The sequence below is a fragment of the Tupaia chinensis genome, unplaced genomic scaffold (assembly GCF_000334495.1).
Source record: "Tupaia chinensis unplaced genomic scaffold, TupChi_1.0 Scaffold143636_1, whole genome shotgun sequence".
NCBI classification, from domain to species: Eukaryota; Metazoa; Chordata; class Mammalia; order Scandentia; family Tupaiidae; genus Tupaia; species Tupaia belangeri.
Genome location: NW_006203484.1, coordinates 746,302 through 769,712, shown reverse-complemented (window position 1 = coordinate 769,712; position 23,411 = coordinate 746,302). Strand labels below are relative to the sequence as shown.

The 23,411-nt window shown below is 50.0% G+C and overlaps 1 protein-coding gene and 1 long non-coding RNA gene across 3 annotated transcripts in view; one reads left to right on the top strand and one right to left on the bottom strand.

The window, feature by feature from the left end:
* Window positions 1–1,568: 1,568 nt before the first annotated feature.
* Window positions 1,569–20,412, bottom strand: LOC114005322 (uncharacterized). Of its 2 annotated transcripts, XR_003547197.1 has the most exons (4): window positions 20,357–20,412; window positions 20,084–20,265; window positions 6,329–6,521; window positions 1,569–1,661 (listed from the first exon to the last, which is right to left on the bottom strand). It is a non-coding gene; the product is annotated as an uncharacterized LOC114005322 (long non-coding RNA). The 2 variants fall into 2 exon arrangements; XR_003547196.1 differs by lacking the exon at window positions 20,357–20,412 and having other exon boundaries at window positions 20,084–20,326.
* PDLIM1 (PDZ and LIM domain 1) overlaps window positions 20,396–23,411 on the top strand; it is a 61,717-nt gene continuing 58,701 nt past the window's right edge. Inside the window, exons 1-2 of the mRNA XM_006164512.3 lie at window positions 20,396–20,414; window positions 20,634–20,803. Coding sequence (XP_006164574.2) covers window positions 20,708–20,803 — 96 coding nt within the window. The 5' untranslated portion in view covers window positions 20,396–20,414; window positions 20,634–20,707. The remainder of the gene's footprint in view (window positions 20,415–20,633; window positions 20,804–23,411) is intronic.

The window sequence follows — 23,411 nt, the reverse complement described above, 5'->3', positions numbered from 1 at the left end:
AAAGTGCTGATTTGTACTCCTACCAAGTCAGTGGGAGTGTCCCATCACCCTGTGACAACCATGCAGTACTGTTCCTGGTTCTCTGCCTTGGCTGACCAGCCCCTTCCCAATCCTCCTTCTCAATCTTCACTGCCTTCCCAGCCCGCAGTTACTTTCTCTTAACACACGCTCCTCCCAGGAGCAGATTCTTGGCAACCTAGTAGTGGCCCCAAGAATCAACTGGATGATTAAGTGGTGGAAACCTAACACTCCTGGGTTTGTTGAGACATACCAAAGGGAGCTGGAACACGCCTCGGGCGGGGGTAAGTCCAGGATCACAAATTCTGTCTCTGTCTTAGTCTTGGCTCTGTCTTGTTTGGCTATTCTTTGACTACTGAATGCAGCAGTGGGAAACATGGCTGCAGGCTGCTCTACGTCATTCTTCCAGTTCTCTGTCTCTGGATTCTAGAAGCAAAAGGGCCTTTCTGTTTGGTTTTCCCTGAAAACAATTCCAGACCCTGGCAAGTCCAACCTGGTTATTTATTCTTCTCTGGACCAAAGAGGGTAGTATGTGTTCCACCTCCACCAAAACCTGGGGAGAGGCAGGCCAGGGCAGGGGCTGCTATCGGAAGGGAAGCAGGAAGCTGGACACGTGACTCAGTGGCCCACTGTGCAAACTGGATTTTGAGAGTGATTGTAACAAACTTGGGGAAATGGAACACCGTCATCCTGTCCCAGACTCACTGCCACTGAATGCAGCCTCCGTGCTGAAGCTCTGCCCAGTCAAGGTCTCGAGAAGAACACAGTGGAGGAGGAGCCAGCGTGGCACGGGAGCCCAGCCCAACTGTGTCACACAATGAAAATCTCAGGACGCTTCTGACAGGAAACAAAGATTAGTGTTTTAAAACGAAGGCTGGAGCCAGCAAATAGTGTGGTGGTTAAGGGCCCTAGATTCTCACATGGCCGACCATGGTTTGAGTCACAGACCTGGTAGCTTGCTTTCTCACTTTCTTTCTCTCTCTCTCTCTCTTTCTCTCTCTCTGTCCCTCTCTGATCAAATCTAAATAAAGTTAAAATAAAATACCTCTTTAAAAGAATTAAAAAATAAAAATATAAAATAAAATGGAGATTTTTTGGCTGAGTTATTCATGAGTGTGTTTGCCAAAGCTTAGCATGTAGAAATGAAGCCTGCCTCAGGGATTTTTAGCCAAAGCCTGCTAGAACAAATTAAAGAAATTATTTAATACAGGGAATTTGTGGAACAAGTTAGTCAAGAATTGGTTCAGATTAAAAATGGTCAAGGAAATTAAAGATAAGTCCAAGGATTCAGAAGCCCATGATGAGAAATTCTGAATGGCCACATGGCACTTTATCTGTTCTGGAAGACTACTGCACTGCTCTTCCAGAACCCTCGCTCTGCCATCGTCCCCGGAGATGAAGAGTCTTTGGCCTCTTCTGGCTCTTTTAAAATTTTCATTTAAAGTTATTTTATTTTATTTATTATTATTATGTTTTAATTGGACCAGAGAGAGGTGGGGCAGAGGGAGGGAGTGAGAAAGCAAGCCGTCAGGTCAAGGACTCACGCCGTGGTTGGTCATGTGGGAGTCGAGCAACTTAGCCACCACGCCACCTGCCAGCCCGATTCTGGCTCGGTTCTGAAGCTCTCTGACAAATGGGTGAATCTGCAAAAGAAAGCTAAATCTGAGAATCATCTCAAAATGGTAGCATCATTTATGTAATTGACGATCTCAGATGTGGTCTGTGATCTCTTTGGGGTCCCCAAGCTCTTCAGGAGATGTGTCATGTCAACACTGTTTCTATAATCGTGCTACGATGCTTGTAGTGTCCGCTCCCAAGAAGGCTCCCAGGAGTCTCACCTCCCAGGATTCACACCCATGTGGTCCCCTCCCCCTTCTGTTGAGGATTGGTGTGTGTGTGGGTCATGGCAGACAGGATGCCAAGTCACTTCTTAGGCTTGGTCCTCAAGACGTTTATGGCTTCTGTCTCACATTTTGATCACTTGGGGAGAAGCAGTCTACGGTTTAGAACGTTCAACACCCAGGGATGCTGCCTTAGATAAATGTGCTGATTCCTCCAGAGAGGGGAGATACTGAGACAAGGAGGGGGCTGGGAGCCAGAAGACCTGGGTTCAAATGCTGCCTCTCATAATTACTGGGTTGGGAGACCCCAGAAATGCTTCTCTGATCCTTAAGATTTCCTTATGGGGGCCGGCAGGTGATGTGGTAAAGTGCTCGACTGCCATTTGGCCGACTACAGTTCAAGTCTGGGCCTGGCGGCTTGCTTTCTCTCTCTTCCTCTCTCTCTCTCTGGTGAGTGCATCTGTCCTAGAGCAAATTTTTAAAATAATAATACAATTGGGGCCAGCAGGTGGCATGGTGGTTAAGGGTGCTGGACTCCCACATGGCCGACTGGTTCAAGTCCCAGACCTGGCAGCTTGTTTTCTCACTCCTCCCTCCACCCCTAGTCTGTCCCTCGCTGGTCAAATTAAAACAAATAAAGTTGAATAAAATGATTCTTTAAAAAATATATTAATAATAAATTAAATTAAATTAATAATTCTTAAAATAAAAGATTTTCTTATGTATGAGGGAGAGATGCCTGGATGAAAGTGAGGTCTTGTTAGGAAGAAGAAAAAAGATGGAATGTTTTGCACATAATCTGCAGCGTCTACCACAAGGCTCTCCACTCTAACGCCTGCAGCGTACCAGCACCTGCAGTGCCTTATCTACTTCTCATGTCAGTGCTGAGAGGGAGGGACTCTTCTCTCCTTTTACAGGTGAAGACACAGACTCAAAATTCAGCCCGGCAGGACATGCAACCTGACTCCAAAGCCAGTGTTCTCTCCATTGGTCACACTCTATAGTGTCACAGGGACAGACTGTACATAGGCCAGAGTACTTCTGGGTCATTTATTTATTTATTTATTTATTTTTAATTTTTTTTAGAGAGAGGAGGGATTTTTGCTATAGGGTGTGTCACTCACCAGAGAGACAAAGAGACAGAAAGTGAGAAATCACTCCCGTGGGGGATGGCCATGCCGCATCCTTTCTCCATTCTCCTCGGTATTTGGGTCACACATGCACACACACCAGTATGGGCTTTAAACCACCGGGTCTGGGACCAAGATCAATCACATAGGAGTCCAGCAATAAAACCATTATGCCATCTGCTGGCCCCACCTCTGGGTCATCTAAAACTTACCATAAGATTATAACATCTCCAAGAGTGGCCTTGTAAAATAATGATAATAGTGATAGCCAGTTTTTTTTTCTTTTTTGGAGAGGTTTTTGCTATAGGGTGCGTGTGCTCGCCAGAAAGGGACAGAGGGATAGAAAGTGAGAAATCATTCCCCAGGGGAGATGTCCACGCCGCAATCCCTTCTCCTCCATTCTCCTCTCAGGATCTTGGGCACGTACGCACACACACCTGGCGTGAGTTTAAGCCACCAGGTCCAGGACTCAAACCGCAGTCGACTACATGGGAGTCCAGCGACATAGCCATTAGGCTAACTGCTGGTCCCATGTGATAGCCATTTAATAAGCATCTCCTATGTGCTTGAACATTGAAAGTTCAAAGATCCACATCCCTTCTCAATCAGTCTTTCATTTGAGCAATGACATAGAAGTCTTTTTTCTATTTTTTTGGTTTTTGTAAAGAGATTTTTGTTATAGGGCACGTGTGCTAGCCAGAGAGATGGAAAATGAGAAACCACCCCCCAAGGGGATGGCCATGCTGCAATCCCTTCTCCTCCATTCTCCACTCAGGATTTTGGGCACGCACACACACATGCCCTGTGTGAGTTTTAAGCCACTGGGTCTGGGACTCAAACAACAGTCCACTATGTGGGTGTCCAGCAATGTAACCATTATGCCATCTGCTGGTCCTCATAGAAGTCTTTTGACATTAATGGCATAGAAGATATGTTATGTCCCCCTGCTGATTCCATTTTATCCTATTTTTCTGCCACTCAAAAGCAGCTCAGAAGTGTGGTCCAGTGGCCAGCAAGTGGCATGGTGGTTAGGGCGCAGGACTCCCACATGGCTAACCATAGTTCAAGCCCTGGATCTGGCAACTTGCTTTCTCACTTTCTCTCTCTCTCTGTCAACTTTTCAAATAATAAATAACATTAAATAATTCTTTTTTAAAAATAAAAGAAAAAGACGTGTGGTCCAGCCTTGTTCCTCTACTTCCCCTCCCACACACTGACCTTTTTATCAGCTGCACCCCGGTTGCCCCTGGGTAGTATGATCTGAAAGTTCAAGTTCACTAACAACTTTGTACTCCCATTTTCTGTATCAGTTAATTATTTCAGCTGCAGTAACAAGTGGCCCCCAGAGTGACAATTGATATAACAAACATGTGTCTCCTTGTCTCACAGGAAAGACAGGGTTCTAGGTTACTATTTCCGATTCCCTCGGCCTTTCTGTTACGCTGGCGATCTGTCTGCCATGACAGCTCCAAGCATCACACCCTCACACGCCTGCATTCAAAGGCGAGAATCAGGGAACGACACAGAAAAGAGGTTTTCTCTTTGCAGGCTTCCCTCATCAGGAAAGAAAGATCTTTTCCAAAAGTTCCCCAACATCTTACTGGCAAGAGGCAACCACGTGGCTACTCCTCACTGCAGCTCAACTCGTCCTGGAGATGGACGAGGCAGAGGTGGTCTGCCGTAGCTCTGGGAAGCCAGCCCGCAGTGGGTGCCATAAGCAAGCCCTTCCTGCCAGCTCTCTTCTCTGGCTTTGTGGGCTCTTCCTGCCCTTCCCCTCACTGGTAAGTTCTTTCCTGGCTCCTCCTGCATACAGACATCTCCACTCTCCTCTCACTGGCTTGTCTGGGCAATCTTAGCTATTTCTCTCACTTTAGCTATCACCCCTTGGCAAGGCACTTGTTTCCACTTTTAAAAATAAATAGTACAGATTTATACATTATGGCCCTGGACCCATGGCCTAGTATTTAAAGGACCTGGATCCCAGGGACAAAATCCCAAGAGAAGACTGGAAGAGAAGGGACTGCAGCGTGGCCATCTCCCCTGAAAGGTGATTTTTCACTTTCTGTCTCTCTGTCTCTCTGCCAAGCACACATGCTCTATAGCAAAAAAAGCTCTCTAACAAAAATAAAACAAAATAAAATAAAATAAAATAAAAATGCCCTGGGCTCAGCAGGTGGTACAGTTGTTAAGGCACTGAACTCCCACATGGTTGATCATGGTTCAAACCCCAGACCCAGCAGCTTGAACTCAAACCAAGCACATATGTGTACATGCCCAAAATCCTAAGAGGAAAATGGCAGAGAAGTGATTGCGGCATGGCCGTCCTCCCTCCAGGAGTGGGGGTGATTTCTCACTTTCTGTCTCTCTGTCTCTCCAGCAAGTACACACGTCCTAGAGCAAAACTCCCTCAAAAATAAATAAATGCATTCTATACTTGACTTTGTGGTTAGTGTATATAAGGAAGCGAGTCTTCTTCAGAACTACTGAGTTGTGATGAGTGGATTTATTTGGCATTTATTTTCAGCTAGAGTCTTAAAATGTAAAAGGCTATTTCAAGAAATGTATAACCTACATCTTCTTCCAAGTAGTGGCAGCATTTAAAAAAGAAAAAAAAAGTATTTATTTAGTTATTTATTATATGCAAGGGTCTACAAAAAGTCTATGATATGGGGAACCGGCAGTTGGCATAATGGCTATGTCGCTGGACTCCCATGTGGTCCACTGCAGTTTGAGTCCATGACCCGGTGGCTTAAACTCACGCCGGGCGTGTGTGTGCGTGCCCAAGGTCCCGAGAGGAGAATGGAGGAGAAGGGATTGTGGTATGGCCATCCCCCCAGGGGGTGATTTCTCACTTTCTGTCTCTCTGTCTCTCTCTGTGCAGCAAGCACATGCACCTTATAGCAAAAATCTCTCTTAAAAAAAAAGAAACAAAACTTGCATAATCACTCCTACTAAGACAGCACCTCTTTAACTGCTGTGTATATAATAGGTATATAACCCACTGTTCATTGGCTGTATCATACACACCTCCCTGGGGGATGCGCACTCAGCTCTGCATGACCGCTTCGGTGACTGGATAACGGGCCGTGTTGTAAATGTTCCAGGCTGGCTGTAGCAGCCCTATATTGCTGATGCTCGGAAGGTTTCCAATGTTTTGCAATTATGGAGAATGATATGGAGAACGTCCTTTTACATATTCTTAGTACACTGAATGACTACTTTTAAAATTTTAAGTAAATTCCTAGAAGTAGAATTGTTAAAAGGTATACTGTATTGAGCAGTGTTGACACCTATCTCCCAGCCATTGATAAGACCTGTCAGGTTTTCCTTGACAATTACCTGGGACTGGTCTCTTCCTCGCTGTCTCTGAGAATTCACCGTCTTCTACCATCGTTCAACTGACCCTCAGATCTCCTCTGGGATACAATGCTTGCTATCCACATATTGTGCACTTAGAGGTGTTCGTGTTCATCTTGAGAGTCCAATTGCAGGTGAATGGGTTTTTGTAGTTTCCAAAAATTAAAGAGGGTCTCTTTATAGGACACGAAAAGTAAGGCAATCAGCATGGTGAAGGGGTGCTGCAGAGCGGGTGGGATGGGGACGCTCGGGGGTACTTTGGGGGCTTATGGGAGAAAAAGGCCAGATGAGATGTGAGCAATCAGGCCTGGTCATGGTGGTTGGTGCCACGGCACAATCCTGGAGCCACGCGGGCAGGCCCTGGGACACACTCGACGCACACCGGCGTGCCCATGATTCCGGCTGGCTGAAAGGCCGGGGAGAGCAGGGACACCACGGCTTGGCAAGACCCTGTCCACGGTCCTCATCTCTCTCTCTTACTCTCTTACTTTCTCATGACATAAATATGAAGTTGAATAAAAAGAGAGGAATCCAGGTTACGAGAGAACAGTGCTTCGAGCAGAGAAGAGAGAACAGGGCTTCGAGCAGAGCTGCATAAAGAAACGTGTCAGGAAGTTAATATTTAAGCCAGGGAGCATTAAGGGGTCAATTCTAAGCAGGGTCAGGCCACAGAGAGGAGTAGCGAGAGTGCCTCACTTACCTGGAAACAACGGCGTGCCCTGCGTTCAGGAGCAGCAGCCTTCCCGTGACCCTGCAGGGAAGGCCCAGGCCTCCTTTTCCAGTGAAGGAAAATCCATCTCAATCCTGTTCCTTGCCCAGTTACTGTCTTGTTCCTCTCGTTCTCTCTTTGTTAAGAATGCTTTTATTTAACTTTTTATTTTTTTTAACTTATTTTAATTTGACCAGAGAGGGACAGAGCAAGAGAGAGAGAGAGGGAAAGTGAGAAAGCAAGCTGCCAGGTCCAGGACTCAAACCATGATCAGCCATGTGGAAGTCCAGCATCCTTAACCACCACACCCCCTGCCAGCCTCTCTCTTGTTCTCTTTACAGCAAGACACCTCTACAGAGCTGTGTGTGCCTTCCTGTCTTCTCATTCCTTCTTTTTTGTTTGTTTTGTTTTGTTTTGTTTTTGAAGGGGCTTTTGCTATAGGGCATGTGTGCGTGCCAGACAGAGAGAGACAGAGAGACAAAAAGCAAGAAATCACCCCCCACCCCCCACCCCAGGAAGGGGGGCCATGCTGTAATCCCGTCTCCTCCATTCTCCTCTTTGGATCTTGAGCTGCTTGGCATGAGTTTAAGCCACCAGGTCCGAGACTCAAACCGCAGTTGACTACATGGGAGTCCAGCGGCATAGCCATTATGCTAACTGCTGGTCCCTCACTTTTAGTTTTTTTTTTTTTTTTTGCTATAGGGCGCATGCGCTCGCCAGACAGAGACAGAGAGACAGAAAACAAGAAATCACCCCCCAGGGGGGATGGCCACGCCACGATCCCTTCTCCTCCATTCTCCTCTCGGGATCTTGAGCACGCACGCACACGCACCTGGCATGAGTTTTAAGCCACCCGGTCCGGGACGCGAACTGCAGTTGACTACGTGGGAGTCCAGCGACATAGCCATTATGCTAACTGCTGGTCCCCCTCACTGTTGGTTCTTGAATCTCCACTCCTTGACTTCCGAGTGGCTTGTGGCACACTTGACCACTCCTTCCTCCTCAAAACCCTTTCTTGTCAAGGCTTTCCAGGATGCCATCCTCATGGTCCCTGCTCAGGCTCCTTGGTTAGCCTCCTAATTTCCCAGGCCCAACCCTTGGACCTCACCTCTCATCCTGCTTCTTAGCCCCCTCATCCACCCTCGTGTCTTTAAATACCCTCTATGTACTGTTCCCTTGCCAGGGCCTCCCCGCTGGGACCCAGACTCCCATGGACAGCTTGCCCCAGTTCTCAGTGTGTGGAACTAAGGGGTGTGTGAAACTTAAATACCCCCACACTGGTCTTCTGGGTGTGTATCCCCAACAGCGGCTTCTCCCATGGTCTCTTCCTCGGCAGCCGATGGCAATTCCAACCTATAGCCGCTGTTGAGGTCAAAGAACTCAGTCATCCTCAACGCCCCTCTGGTACCGCGCTTCCCACCAATCAGCAAATGCTTAATAACACAGCCAGGACCCAAAGCCCCCAGACTCCTCTGCTCCACTCTGGCCCCAGGCCAGCAATCAGCTATGGCTCGAGATATTCCAACAGCCCACTCACTGCCCCTGCCTCACTTCCTGCCTCCTCTTCCGTCTGTTTTCAACGCAGCAGAGTGCAGAACTTTAGTCAGATCCATCTTCTGCACAAAGCCCTCACGACCCTCCCCCTTACTCCTAACGGCTCTCAAATGCCCCACGAGACACTGCCTGCTCAGCGATGCCATGGTCTCAGTGACTTCATCTTTCTTTCCTTCTCTTTTAGTTTTGCTAGAGGGTGCATGCACTCACCAGAGAAAGAGAAAATAAAGTGAGAATTCATTCCCCTGGGGGATGGCCATGCTACAACCCCTTCTCCTCCATTCGTCTCTTAGAATTTTAGGCGAGCACTCACACATCCACCCTGCATGTTTTCAGGCCACAGAGTCTGGAACTCAGGCTGCAGACTCAGCCCTAAGTGAGCTAGTGCCTTAACTTCCACACTCTCTGCTGGCCCCTAACTTCAGCCATTTCTGCTCTTCCCCTTACTCGCTCAGCTCCAGCCCCACTGGCCTCCTTGCCAATGAATGTGCCAGACTTGTTCCCATCTTTGAGCTTACTATTTCTCCAGATACCTGCAAGGGTTGCCCACTCGCCTTATTCAGGTTTTGCCTTGAGTCACTCTACCTGGAGAAGTTGTTACTCATCACTCTTTCTGGTTTTATTTTTTTATGACAGAGAGAAGTGGAGAGAAAGAGAAGCAAACTGACAGAGTCTTGTCACACCACAATCCCCTTTTCCAGCCCTCCAGCTCCTCAGGATGTTAGGCACGCACACCAGGTGTTTTCAGGCTGACCTGGGAATTCAAAGCAGAGGTCAGCCACGTGGCTTCCAGCACCTCAGTCCAGTAGGCCCTGGGCTGTGGCATCTAGGCCAGGCACCCATGACTCCTATGACTGACACTTGCAACCCTGCTTTATTTTTCTTTATAGAACATAACACTATCGTATTTTTTTTCCTTTTCTTTTTTAAAAACATGTTATTTGGGAAGAGCCAGCAGATGGCATAGTGGTTACATTTCTGGACTCCCACGTGGCCTACCACAGTTTGAGTGCTGGACCCAGGGACTTGAAACACGCCAGGTACATGTGCGTGCGTGCCCAAAAATCCCAAGAGGAGACAAGAAGAAGAGACTGAGACATGGCTATCACCCTGGGGCCGGGAATTTCTCACTTTCCCTCTCACCATCTCTGTCTCTCCATCTCTCTGGCAAGTGCAAGCACCCTAAGGCAAAAACTTCTTAAAAAGAATACAAACATTTTATTTGGAAATAATCTGAGATTATGAAAAAGTTACAGGAATAAGGTCAGTAGAAAGAACAGGTTATCCAGATGCACCTACGGCTCACAGTTTATTCTGCCGACTTCATTTGTTCCCTCTTCTCCCTCACCCGACACGCACGTCACATACTCAGAACTTTTTCCAAATTGTTTGAGAATAACTTGCAAACGTGTAACCTTTTATCCCTGGATACTTCAGTGTGCATTTCCTAAAGACAGGGACAATCTCTTAAACAACCACAGCCCGCCTACCCACCAGTCCATTTAAGATCGGTGCAATACGTTAATCTACCATTTGTATCCAGTTTTGCCGACTGACTCAACAACATCCCTCATAGCATTTCCTCCCTCTGGTACAGGGTTGATCTAACATCAGATGTTACATTTGGGCTGTCTGTCTCTCTTTTTATCTTCTTATTTGGTGTTGCGTATATGTGTGTATGCACCCAAAATCCTGATAGGAAGGAGAAATGGAGAAACGGGTGACCACACTTCTTCCTCTGGCAAACACACATTCTCTGGCAATAATGAAAAAAAAAAAATTTTGTTAAGGTTTATTTATTTATGGGCCAGTAGGTGGCATGGAGGTTGAGGAAGCTGAATCCCAAATGGCAACTGCATGGTTTGAGTCTTGGACCCATAGCTTGAAAATCACTCCGGGTGCATATTTGTATATGCTCCAAATCCCTAGAGGAGAACGGAACATAAGGGATTGTGGTGTGCCATCTCCACTGGGGGTGCTCTCCCACTTTCCCTCTCTTTCTCTAGTGAATGCCTGAACCCTATAGCAAAATAGATAAATAAATAAATAGAGTTTATTTCTTCAGAAGAAGGGGAAGAGACACCCCAAACAGGGTCTCCACACTGCAATCTATTTCCAATCGCAGCTGGCTGGAACCAGGGGGATGCCACATCCAGCATGTTCAGGGAGGCCCAGGGGCTCCAACGCGGGACCTCCCCTGTGGATCTAGTCATACCACCCCTGCACCCCTGCCTGGCCCGCCTCTGCCTTATTCTCCTTTAACCTGAAACACTCCACAGCATTTGTCATTTGGCGTTGCCCTGTGAAGGACAGAGAGCTCCTCCCCTAGCCCCCCATCCCGTTTTATTTAATAGGGTGGTCAGATAGTTCCTTAGAATTTGACTTTATACCTGCCCGGAATGTCACATGTGGGACGTGTCCTTCTCCGAGGGTCATATTTGAGTCACGTCATGTTCTTTGCCTCTACTGACAATGTCAGCGTTGATCTCCTAGTAAGATGCTGTTGGATTTTTGCCCTGTGTCATGCTGTGGTCTGTACTATGATCTCATAGTGTCCCTTCCAAAATGCAGGTGCCAAAACTTCATGGCCAGTGTGGGGGTGCGGCCTTTAGGCAGTGTTTAGGCCGTGAGGGCTCCTTCCTCCTGTGTGGGATTAAGGCCCTTATAAAAGAAGCTTCACACAGAGTTCCAGCCTCTCGTCCTTCTGCCATGTGAGGGCATATTTTCCTCCCTCCCGGAGAACATGGCACCATGGCGACTTGAGCATACACAGAGCAATCTGCCAGTGTCTTGCTCTTGGACTTCACAGGCTTCGGAACAGTGAGAAACACATTTATAGTACTTATAAGCCACCCAGTTCATGGTACTTTTGTTACAGCAGCTCAAAAAGATTGACATGTTGTTATGGGGGCCAGGAGGTGGCATGGTGGTTAAAGCACTGGACTTCTACTTCGAGGACTGCTGTTCAAGTCCCAGACTTGGTGGCTTGCTCTCTCACTTTCCCTCTCTCCCTCTGTGGCTCTCTGGTGAGCACGCGTGCCCTATAGCAAATTTTACAAGTAATGATAATGAATAAAATAGTTCTTTTTTCAAAAAGCCATACTGTTATTATTTTTTTCTAATACATAATCTGTAGAGAGATACTTTTTTTAAAAGAAAAAATCTATGATAAGAGTGTGTTGCTGCATGAGATTGAGAGAAGCAGCCTCCATCATATCTGGTCACACTCTGATGCCCTTCCTCCAATCCTCCAGCCTGTTGGGTCTTCGGCGCACAAGCGTGCCTGGCACGTTTCAGGCTGTCTGAGCTAGGGATTTGAACCACAGTTACCAGGTGGGGTCTGGCTTACCTTGAGCAGTGTGTTAGGACTGTCCCACAGAGCTGACCTTGCAGGGAGATACTTTAAGACCATACAAACATCGTGCTCCTTACCAAAACTCTTAGCCTAGATTTTGCACACAACGGTGATTCTCATCTGAGTTCTTCTTTACTGCAATGGCTGCAAAGAGATGCTCTTGAAACTCCTGCACTCTCGTATCTGCCAGTTAGCATTCGGAATTCTGCTGTGAGCTGGGACCCTCCATCCTCATCTGCCCATCCACCCACCCAGCTATTAATAATTATTTATCATCTGTGGGACTTGTGGATTCTCTTTTTATCCCCTTGAGCTATAATTCCTTATCATTTTAGTGCTTGAACTGTCCTACACTGGGTTGGTGAGATTCCCTTTAAGCAGCTCTGTGTTAACATGCCCCGTTGCTTTTTCTCTTTTGGGCCTTTCTTTCTGCATCACAGGCTATTCCAGACTCATCTTGTACCTATTCTATCACCGCCCTGGAATTCCCTGAGGGCTCATGGTTCCTTTTTACTGAGAAACCCAAACCTGGGTTTCGGATGTACTTACCGCTCTGGAGTATCTATGCTCCTGGCCCCAAAAAACACATGCATGTAAATATATACGTGTGTGCGCATACTTATGTAAATACAGATTCACCTCTGCCCTCCTGTCCTGTCTTCCCACCTCCGGATTCATAGCTTCAGGCGGGCAGTGGGTTGAAGGCAGAGGCAGCACAGCTAGATCTGGGCGCAGGAGAAGACCCCAGACTGACATCACCCAACCTGGGCTGTGGTCTAATGTAGGCATGGGGAAGTGGGGCCGGGGGGCGGTCCTTGGAGCTGGTACTGTGACCGCTGCGGCCTGGGGCTTTGTTTTCACCCGGCATCAACCTGATGCTACTCAAGGAATGATGTGGATGCAGACGGCTGGCCATTACGGGAGAGAAGGCGCTGGGGGAAGCCAGCAGCGAGCAAGCCCTGCCACCCTGTCCTTGAGGGCTATACATAGTCAGCTTCGGTATCAGCTGTGGCCAGACCAGGTCAGCAGCCCAGGCAAACCTCAGAGGAAGTGACCGCGGGCGAGGGTGGAGTCACGGAGACAGTGGTGGGTGGAACTGGAAGGGGCTCATTGCCATCGCACACCACATCAGATCACGGGCGTTCGGAGCCCGCCCTAGCAAGTTTTCCAGCCTGTCCGTTGTCAAGTGATGTTGTCCTAGCAGACGGCCGCCCTCTGACTCTGACCATGTTCGCTCACACTGCTTATCTCAAATGCCCCTCCCGCGAAGGAAGTCCAAAGGGTCACCCGAGAAGGAGCTACTCCACTCAGCTGTTGACACGTGGGTCTGCCAGTGGGGCCCGGAGATCTAGACCCTGGGGCCTCTGAACTGTGAACCCAGGAATCTCCCAAGACCCTGCAGACCCTCTACCCCTCGCTCTCTCCTGCCTCAAAGATGTATAGCTCTGCCCGTGCCTCTCCAGCCCGGATTTTGCCCTGTTCCCGCATACTGAGGGATTTCAGGGAAGTCCCTTAACCTCTCTGAGCCTGTTATAGGCAGGGTTCCCCGGCTACAGAGACGGTTTATCAGGTAGTTTTTCTAAGGGGGGTTCTTGAGCTCAGCCCCTGAGGAAGGGAGCAGGGAGGGAGATGGACTGGGCAGAGGGAGAGGTAGAGCTGCCACGTGGGCCAGCTGCCTCTGCCTATTCCTGGGGGACCTCTGGAGCCTGAGTGTCCCATTAGAGTTGTTCCACGTCAGGCTCAAATGGCCAGTCTCTTACCCCACCTAGGTGAGTGACCCCTTGTGGGCAGCCCATGGGCAAGGCTGCTCTCTGCAGTGAAGGCTGCCCCCGCCCAGAGTAGGACAAGCCCCTCCATGAATGGAACCTGGGCAGCGTTTCAACACTCAGCCTCCTCCTTCATGAAAAGGGAATCATGGGGACCAGCAGATGCATAATGGTTACATTGCTAGACTCCCACATAGTCAACTGTGTGTGGTTCAAGTCCCAGACCTGGCAGCTTAAAACTCATGCCAGGTGCATGTGTGTGCATGCCCCAAATCCTGAGAAGAGAACGAAGGAGAAGGGATTGCAGCAAGGCCATCCCCCTGGGCGGTGATTTCTTACTTTCTGTCTCGCTGTCTCTCTGGCAAGTGTACACACCCTATAGGAAAAATAAAATAAAATGAAATAAAAGGTGTCATGACAACTCACTGAGCTCTTGTCCCCATGAAACGCAACAATACATGAAACCAGCAGTTAGCATAATGGCTATGTCGCTGAACTCCCACGTAGTTGACTGCAGTTCAAGTCCCGGACCCGGTGACTTAAACTCATGCCAGGCATGTGTGCATGCATGCCCAAGATCCCGAGAGGATAATGAAGAAGGGATTGCGGCATGGCCATCTCCCCTGGGGGGTGATTTCTCACTTTCTGTCTCTGTCTTTCTGGTGAGCGCCTGCGCCCTATAGCAAAAACCTCTAAAAACAAAAAACAAAATGCATAGTACCTGTGAGCTGCAAGGAGCAGAGAGGAGTCACTGTTTCCTAAATGAGGACGGGGCTTATTATCTGGTTGTGGGCTAGGGGCTATTGAGTAGCCCTGACCCCACTTCCTTTCCTCTCATGGAGAGGAGGTCAGGGGGGTGCCCCCACGTGAGCTTCTTTTTTTTGGGGGGGGGGATTTTTGCTATAGGGTGCGTGCGCTCACCAGAAAGACAGAGAGACAGAAAGCGAGAAATCACCTCCCAGGGGGGATGGCCACACCACAATCCCTTCTCCTCTCAGGATCGTGGGCACGCACGTACACATGCCCGGCATGAGTTTAAGCTACCAGGTCCGGGACTAGAACCATGGTCAGCTACATGGGATTCCAGCGACACAGCCATTATGCCAACTGCTGGTCCCTCAAGTTTAGACTTGTGAAATTTCTCTAGATGAGACCATATATAAAGCCACAGAAATACAGTAACAGAATTGAACAATATTAATGGGACATTACATTTTTAAAAAATGTATTATAGGGCACATGTGCTTACAGAAGAGAGACAGAAAGTGCAACAGCACCCCTCATGCCATCAACCCTCTCCACCACTCTCCTCTCAGCGTTTGGGGCATGTCTGTGGGCCTGGTGTGTCTCTCAACCTGCCAGGTCTGGGACTTGGACTGCGAAGCCTGCCAGGTGGGATCCAGCCACCTTAACCACCACACCACCTGGCTGGCCCAGGATATGACATTTTATTTTACATACTACATCACACCACATTTTGACACAATTTATTAATTATCTTATGAACAGCATTATTATATTACATCGTTTTTTGTTTTAACTTTTCCAGTTAAACACTTAATAGGAGCTACCCTGTCTACAATCACTTTGTTTAGAATTTCTCCTTTGAAATTTAGGTATGCTCGAGAGCCAGTAATGGTCCAGGCCTCTCTGCCTTTGAGAACACGGTACTGCCTGTCTAGGTGGGGTGGGAGCCGGGAAGCAGGTGAGCTGCATTGCTAAAGCCCTCCTGCTCACCCCTTGACTCTCTGCTAGGCACGGGGCCAGTTTCAGACCTGCCAGCTCATCTGTCCACACCCTCACCCTCCCCCGGTAATCGGTAATCGCCAGCCAGGCCTGGTGCCCAGGTGTCATGACCGGAAGTGTCATGGAGCATGCTCTGTGTGGCTGGGAAGCGCCCAATCCTGAGTGGCCACTTCAGGATTCTCCCTGGGGCTGCAGCAGAGGCCAATTCCCTGTCCAATAGGGAGGACGCCTCTCCCTGCTGATCCATCTACAGCAGAGCTGGGACGGGATGGGAGGGGTGAGGGGGCGGGGACAGGGGTGGGAGTCATGCATTGACCCTGCAAGGACCCAAACCCTGGGCGGGGTCGACACAGGCAAGATAGGACCCGTCTGGCAAAGGTGTCTGTTTTGCGAGCCTCTCAGCTTAGGCTTGGTTCTTTTCACAGAACAGAGAAGCCAGTTGCTCAGATGTCATTTGACCAGTGCAACGCACACAGGCAGGCAGTCACACCGGTTTGGGGACCTGAGAGCGCCTGGCCAGCTCGGTTCTGGCTCTCCGCTCTGGCTAGCTGAGTTGAGCCTGTGAGCCAGCCTTACTTGGATCCCAGAGAGAGCTCTCAGACTTGCTCATATCACTCCCTCTGGGTCCTGGCTAGCTCTCAGGCAGGAGCGGTCCTGGTGGTCACCTCTAGGCCTGGGAGCTCTGCAGCCAATGAACTGGGTCATCGCCAGTGTTGCCTTGGCTGGGTTACCTGGGCAAGTCTGAAACTCATCCTGAAGAGTAAATGGGACTATGGGTAAAACCAAGCACAATCCCAGACTCACTGTCTTTAAGAAATAGGGCTGGAGGCCAGCAGGGGGTATAGTGCTTAAGGTGGCTGGATTTCCACATGGCCGACTGCAGTTTGAGTCCCAGAGCTGGTGGCTTGAAAATCATGCCAGGAACTTGAGCTTGCATACTCAAAATCCAGAGAAGAATGAAGGAGAAAGGATTGCACTGTGGCCATCACCCCTAGGGGGTGATTTCTCACTTTCCCTCTCTCTGTCTCTCTCCTCTCCGGGGAGTGCAGAGTCCTAGGGCAAAAACCTAAAAACAAAAACAAACAACAACAACAAAAAAAAAAAAAAAAAGAAAGAAAGAAAGAAAGGAAGGAAGAAAGAAAGAAGGAAAAAAAAAAAGCTGCACAAGCAAGTGGCAGTGGACCTCCAGATGGTTGACCATAGTTTGAATCCCGAACCCGTGACTTAAAAATCACTCAGGACACTTGTGCATACATGCCTCAAATACTGAGGGAATGGAGAAGGGATCGCAATGTGGCCATCCTCCCTGAGCAGTGATTTCTCACTTTTTTCTCTCTCTCTCTTTTTCTGTCTCTCTCTAGGGAGTGCACGCACCCTATGGCAAAAGCCTCAAAACAAAACAAAACAAAAAACAAAACAGGGCCATGTTCCAGGAAGCAACACCTCCATGTAGTGGCTCTGGAGGGGCCTGGCAATAGTGCCTTGCGTGTGGAGGCTGCCAGTTCCACAGAGGCCAGACTGCAAACCCTGGAGCGGCTGCTTCCCACCCTAGCCGCGCCAAGAAATGGGACTGGGAGCTGGAGAGGGCCGCCGTTCCTGTCCCCCAGCCCCAACTCTGGACCACTGTTCTTCTGGCCTTTTCCTGCCCTTCTTTTTGCTTCCATTTCTCCTGCATTCTCCCTGCCCCCTTCTCCCTCCCCACCACCAACAAATACACAGATATTTGATGGAGGCTGTTTAGGTCAACTAAGTTTTCTGGAATGAGTTATGATAACAAGCAAATTGAAGTTCAGAGAGGTTGCTTCAGGCCATTCACCTTGTAGGGCAGGAGGCAGGGCCCTGACGGCACTGGGGAGGTGCATAAATAAGGTTTGATGTTTAAGGAGAGAAGAGATGGCTGTGTTTGGGGGTGAGAGCTATCAGTCCATCACTGGGTATTTTCTAGGTATGAGCTGTGTGCAAGCTCAGAGCTTCTTGGGGGTTGGGGGAGGAAAGTGGAGCTCAAAAGATAGGCAATGAGGTCTCTATCTTGAGAAAGACTAGCATTTAGTCTCCATTCCTTTACATCATCATTTCAGGAAATTATTTTAAAAGCTATTTTTGGGGAACCAGCAGTTGGCCTAATGGCTATGTCGCTGGACTCCCAAGTAGTCGACCGCAGTTCGCGTCCTGGACCCGGTGGCTTAAAACTCACGCCGGGCGCGTGTGCGTGCGTGCCCAAGATCCCGAGAGGAGAATGGAGGAGAAGGGATTGCGGCGTGACCATCCCCACTGGGGGTGATTTCTCGCTTTCTGTCTCTATATCTCTGTCTGTCTGTCTGGTGAACGCACGTGCCCTATAGTGAAAATGTCTCCAAAAAAAAACAAACAGCTATTTTTTAAAATGTCACCTCCCAGTATCAAGACAGTGTATGTGTGTATGTACTTTCTTAATTTTTATCAATAGGTAGGTATAGCTTTGCACTTTTAACCTGCTATGAAAATAACTTTGTTTCCCTTTTCACACACTTCGGAAACGATACTCTGTCTCCTCAGTCCCCACGGCTATCACACTGGTGCTGCCCGCTTTTCTCCGTGTGGCCATACCATATTTAGCCACTCTGCTGTTACTGGTTCAGTCCAGGTTTTTTGTCATTAGAGATTACGCAACTATAAATATCCATGCACATATAGCTTTTTTTCTTCTTTAAAACTGTGTCTTTGGAATCAGTGCCCAGAAAGAGGACGGTGGGGTCAAAGGTTGGCTGTTTTACGGCTCCTGCTCTGCAGAGCCAGACTTCAACTGAGAACACTGAATCGAGCAACGGAGTCTCGAGTCCTCACGTTTCACTCACGTGCTGGTGACCTACGCCTGCATGAGGGACTGCAGAACAAACACTGACGCCTCCCACGTATCGGGCCGTGCTAGCAGGACCGGGTCAGTGAGACTGCCCCTGCCCTGGCAACACAGGAGTGGTGTTTCAATTCTTTTCCCTCTCTTTTTTTTAGGTTGTTGCCATGGGGTTCCTGTGCTGAAAGAGAGAAATCACCCCCAGAGAGGGTGGCCATACCGCAATCCCTTCTCCTCCATCCTCCTCTCGGGATTCTGGGCATGCATATACACACACCCAGAGTGATTTTTAAGCTGCTGGGTCCAGGACTCAAACCACGGTCACCCACATGGGAGTCCAGTGCTTTAACTACCACGCTACCTGCTGGCTCCTAGGAAGAGGACATAAAATCTTCAAGACTGCTACGCACCTAGTGATGGATTCAGAACTTGGTGATTCCCCAAATTCTGCAGGGACTTGAAACACAATCACTTTTTAATTAACAGAATCTTACCAAAGAGGATGTATCTCGGGGGCTATAAAACAGATGGCTTGCTACTGGCTATAACTTTGAGATCCAAGAAAGATGATCAGGATGCAAAGGGCTGAGAGAGATGCATAGATAATAACAACCCTCTTGATTTCTAAAAGGAGCAAACCATTCCCAAATGCAGCATTTGGGCTGTGGCTCAGTTGAACAAGTAAGATGACTCTTATGTATAAGCCTGTGTACCTAGGGCCCAGAAGATGGTTGGGGTGGCTGGATCCCACATGGCCCGCTGTGACTCCCAGACTGTGGCTTGAAAATCATGCTGGGCATGTGTGCATGCGCGCCTAGGATCCAGAGAGAATGGAGGAGAAGGGATGGAGGACGGGCCATACCCCTGGGGAGTGATTTCTTACTTTCTCTCCCTGTCCCTCTCCATTCCCACTAGCACCCCGTTAGCAAAAACTAAGACTCTGCCCCAGGTTCCCCTGGAGGTAGGCCAGGATCAGGAGGCTGAGCTGTGCATTTAGCCAACTCCTTGAGCACAGGCTTGATGCCAAGCATCCCACCGGGACCAGGGGCCAGGAAACATGGGTGCCAAGAAAACTACTATAAAACTGGAGCCCAGAGAGGGCAGGTGGTGTAGGATGGCCGCGTAACACCAAGAAGACCTGTGTGCCATGCACTGAGATTAAAAAACAAACAACCCACCCCACCCCCCATCCTGGGGAACTGACGCGCAGGGGGTGGGGGAAGGGTACATGCATAAATAAAATAGAGAGTGTCCCGTGGTGAAAAATATAAAGGAGAAAAAAAGGCAGGGAAGGTGCAAGGGCATTCTAGAAACGATGTTTAAATGGCGTCTGAGATGGCCGTACAGAGAAGATAAGGAGGCCTGGGCAAGGAGCATTCCAGACGGAGAGCCCGAGGCAGCAGCGAGGCCCGCGTGCTGCTGGTGGGCGGGGTGTGGGCGGGGTGCGTGCACGCTGGGGGCAGGGGAGTGGGGATGAGGTCAGAGGGGGTGGGGCCGCTCTGGGCGTGGCCCTAGAAGCACTTTAAGGATTTGAGTTGTTACCCAGGGTCGAGGGGGCGGTGAACAGCGTGATCCTTGGGCTGGGCTGGCGTGGAGAGTGCACATCAGTGGGGACCGGGGGCACCAGGGAACCCACTTAGGAAGCTAGTGGCAAGCTGGACACCTGGGGCTTCGGACCCACTCCTTCCCATGCACGTAGCCCTTGGCCAGCCACAAACTTGAGGTGTGAACCGTTGGTTGAAACTACAGCCAACCTCCGCGCGGGGGCTAGACTTACAGAAAGGCCCGATGTCCAATCGCAGCCCCGTTTGTGACGGGCTCGCAAGCGTTAGGTGAATTCCAGGATGAGGTTCTCGGGCGCGGGAGCCCGGTAGTGCTCCAGGTGCAGCCGCTGCGTAGCCTCGGGCAAGCCTTACCCTTGGGCGGACTCACTTCACCTGTAAAATGGGGCCAGCCGCGCTGGCCGCCCCGTAGCACGGGGTCAGATTACTCGAAAGCACCTTTACACGTCATTATCCTTTACAAACAGCGAATGCGAAATGGAGCTGACCTCAGACCCCGACTCCGCGCTGCGCTTTTACACGCGTTTCATGAAGCGCCAAGCGCAGGTTTGTCTCGGCGATCTGTCGGGACCTGCTTCCCTCTCTCCAGGCGCCCGCTGCGGGGCTGGGAGCGGCGGTGGGTGGGGACCCCTGGGAGGTGGTGCGGGGGTCCCGGGCGGAGCTCGGGATCAGTCTCGGGCTCTCCCAGCGGGACTCGGGGCCGGGCCCTCGGCGGCTCACCCGGCGGAGGCTCCGCGCCCGCGCCGCGCGCTCTTTCTCCTACAGCTGCCCGGGTCGCCAGCGCGCCGCGACCTGCCCATCTGTCCCCTGAGGTCACCACCCGCCGCCGCCACCACGCCATGACCACCCAGCAGATAGTCCTTCAGGGCCCGGGACCCTGGGGCTTTCGCCTCGTGGGCGGCAAGGACTTCGAGCAGCCTCTCGCCATTTCCCGGGTAAGGGCAACCTAGGACGCGCGTGGGCGGAGCCGGGGCCGCTGCGGGCAGCGTCCAGGTGCGCAGTGCGCCGAGCGCTCCCCGCGCCGGGTCCCCGAGGCTGCGCTCGCGGCGAGCCTGCCCGGGGCCGCCGCTGCTACCGCGGCCGCCAGAAACCGGAGCTCAGTTTTCGCCCCTTCGCCCCGGAAGCGCGGCCCGGAGCGGGGACGCGCTTTGTCCGCCACGGGGCAGGAGGGTCCCCGCAGGTCCCACGCGCTGGGGGATCGATCGCACTTCTCGGTTCTTATTTCGTGGCCGAAAGCAGCTTGGAAAGCAGTGCGGTGCGGTGGGTGGGAAGTTTACTGGGGCGGGGGGGTAAGGGTAACCTAGAAAGCAACAGCCCAGACAACTAGTTTCCACTCTGCACTTGGTCGTGGCTGAGCCTCGCCTCCCCGATGCCTTTCGGAGAAAAGGTGAGATTCTGGAAATAAACTAAACTCCCGGTCATTCCCAGTGAGAGGGAATAAAATAAACTCCATCCTCTCCCCACACCCCGCATTCTCACATTACCCCTACTTCTCCACCCTTCTCCCCCTGGGGCGGGGCGGGGTTTTCACCTGTGTGTGGGGCTAGTGTGCGCAAACCTCCCGAGAGGACCACCAGACCCATCGCCAGGCAAAGTGGGACCCCCAGCGAGACCCGGACTCAGTGTTCGGAAGGTGAGGCTTTGGTCACCTCAGCTGGGTCAGACACGGTCGGTGTCCCCGGACCGACGCCTCACTCAGTCCCTGCACTCGGGTGCCGCGCCTAGAGGGCCACGTCACGTTCTCTGGCAGTGGGCCGCTGAAACTGACCAAGCGCTCTTCCTCCCCCTTCCCACCTACCAGATTTCCCTTGGAATTTGTATGGGGAGGGAGAGTGGAAGAGGGAGATTCTTATGGGACATTTTGACTTAAACCTCCTTCCAGCACCTAAAGGAGCTTGGTGGGAGGTGCAGGAAGAGGCTGGGGGCCTCCTGTCGGACCCTGCCAGTCTACGGGCACTTTCTTCACTAAGGGGAGGCCCAGTGAGAAGGCCGGGGAAATGCCCACACCCCAAAGGAGCAGACGGCCAGTCCTTCAGCCCTGTCTCCCGCCTGCCCATCTCGTCCGTCCCACAGAGACCTATTTAGCTATTCTCAGAGGTGCCTTCCAGGCCACCAGCCTTCAGCAAGAACTGCATCTTCCCCAAATCCGAAGCCGCGCCCCCACACCTGGCCCGCCTGGATACATCGTTGCAAGCTGATTACTAAAGCTTGTCCAGGGAGGACATTGCCTCCACATTCAGTCTCAATGACCTCACAGGCCATTTGTCCCTGTCTTTGTGTCTATAATTAACCTGTCAGCTCTCCACTTCTGAGGTTTATAGTGACATGAAACCTCTTTTTAAGTAGTGGAGGGTGTATTGGCAATCTGTTGAAAGGGCAGTTACCGCCTGTCATGTTAACTGCTTTTAAACGTTTTAATGCAGGGCGATCCAAGTGGTGTGGTTAAAGCGCTGGACTCCCACATGGCCAACCATGGTTCGAGTCCTGGACCTGGGCCTGGACCTGGTGACTTCCTTTCTTGCTTTCCCTCTCTCTCACTCCCTTTCTCTCTCTCTGGTCAATTTAAAAAATAATATTTAATAAAATAATTCTTTAAAAGTCTTAAAGCAAGTGGCACTGTGCATGAATGCTATGGGGGGGAATACCACACTGAATTCACAAGTTGGTATTTACGTTTCACTTATTTATATATAAATACATTTATTTATTTATGACGTATGGGCACACGTTTAATGAGCACATGGCATGTACCAGAAACTTTAAACTCCTTGGCAGTCAGAGAACCGGTGCCATTCTCAAGGTGTTCATGGTCTAGTGGGAGAAGCTAATCGGCGTCCTGCCCTTGGCATTGTAAAGGTGCTTTAATTGAAAAGTGAAAGTGACTCAGAGGAGGCGAGGCATTCTCGTGCTGATGGTAACTTCCTGTCTTTTCATCCTATTATCTGTGCATGGGGAATGTGTATCTGTGGACCTCTTGGGAATGGGGAAGTCATGGGCACCATTGGTGCTGTGATCTGGGGCACCTTTTCTTTCTTTTTTTTTTAGAATTATTTTATTTAACTTTAATTAATTAATTAATTTAAATTTTGACCAGAGAGGGACAGAGTGAGCAAGAGAGAAAGAGGGATGTGAGAAAGCAAGCCGCCAGGTCCAGGACTTGAACCATGGTCAGCCATGTGGGAGTCCAGCGCCTTTAACCACCATGCCACCTGCTGGCCCATCTTTTTTAATTTAATTTAATTTTTAAATTTTTCTTTTTAGGTTTTTGCTTAGGATGCTTGTACCCGCTGGGGAGAGAAAGACAGAGACAGTGAGAAAGAAAGCAAAAAAATCTCTCCCCGGGGTGATGGCCGTGCTGCAGTCCCCTCTTCTCCCTTCTCCCTGCATCTTGGGCAGGCACACATGCACGCGCATCCGGCATGAGTTTTTTTCTTTTTTTTTTTTTTAATTATTTTATTTAGCTTTATTTATTTTCTTATTTTAATTTCACCAGAGAGGAAGAGAGGGAGAAGGGAAGTGAGAAAGCAAGCTGCCAGGTCCAGG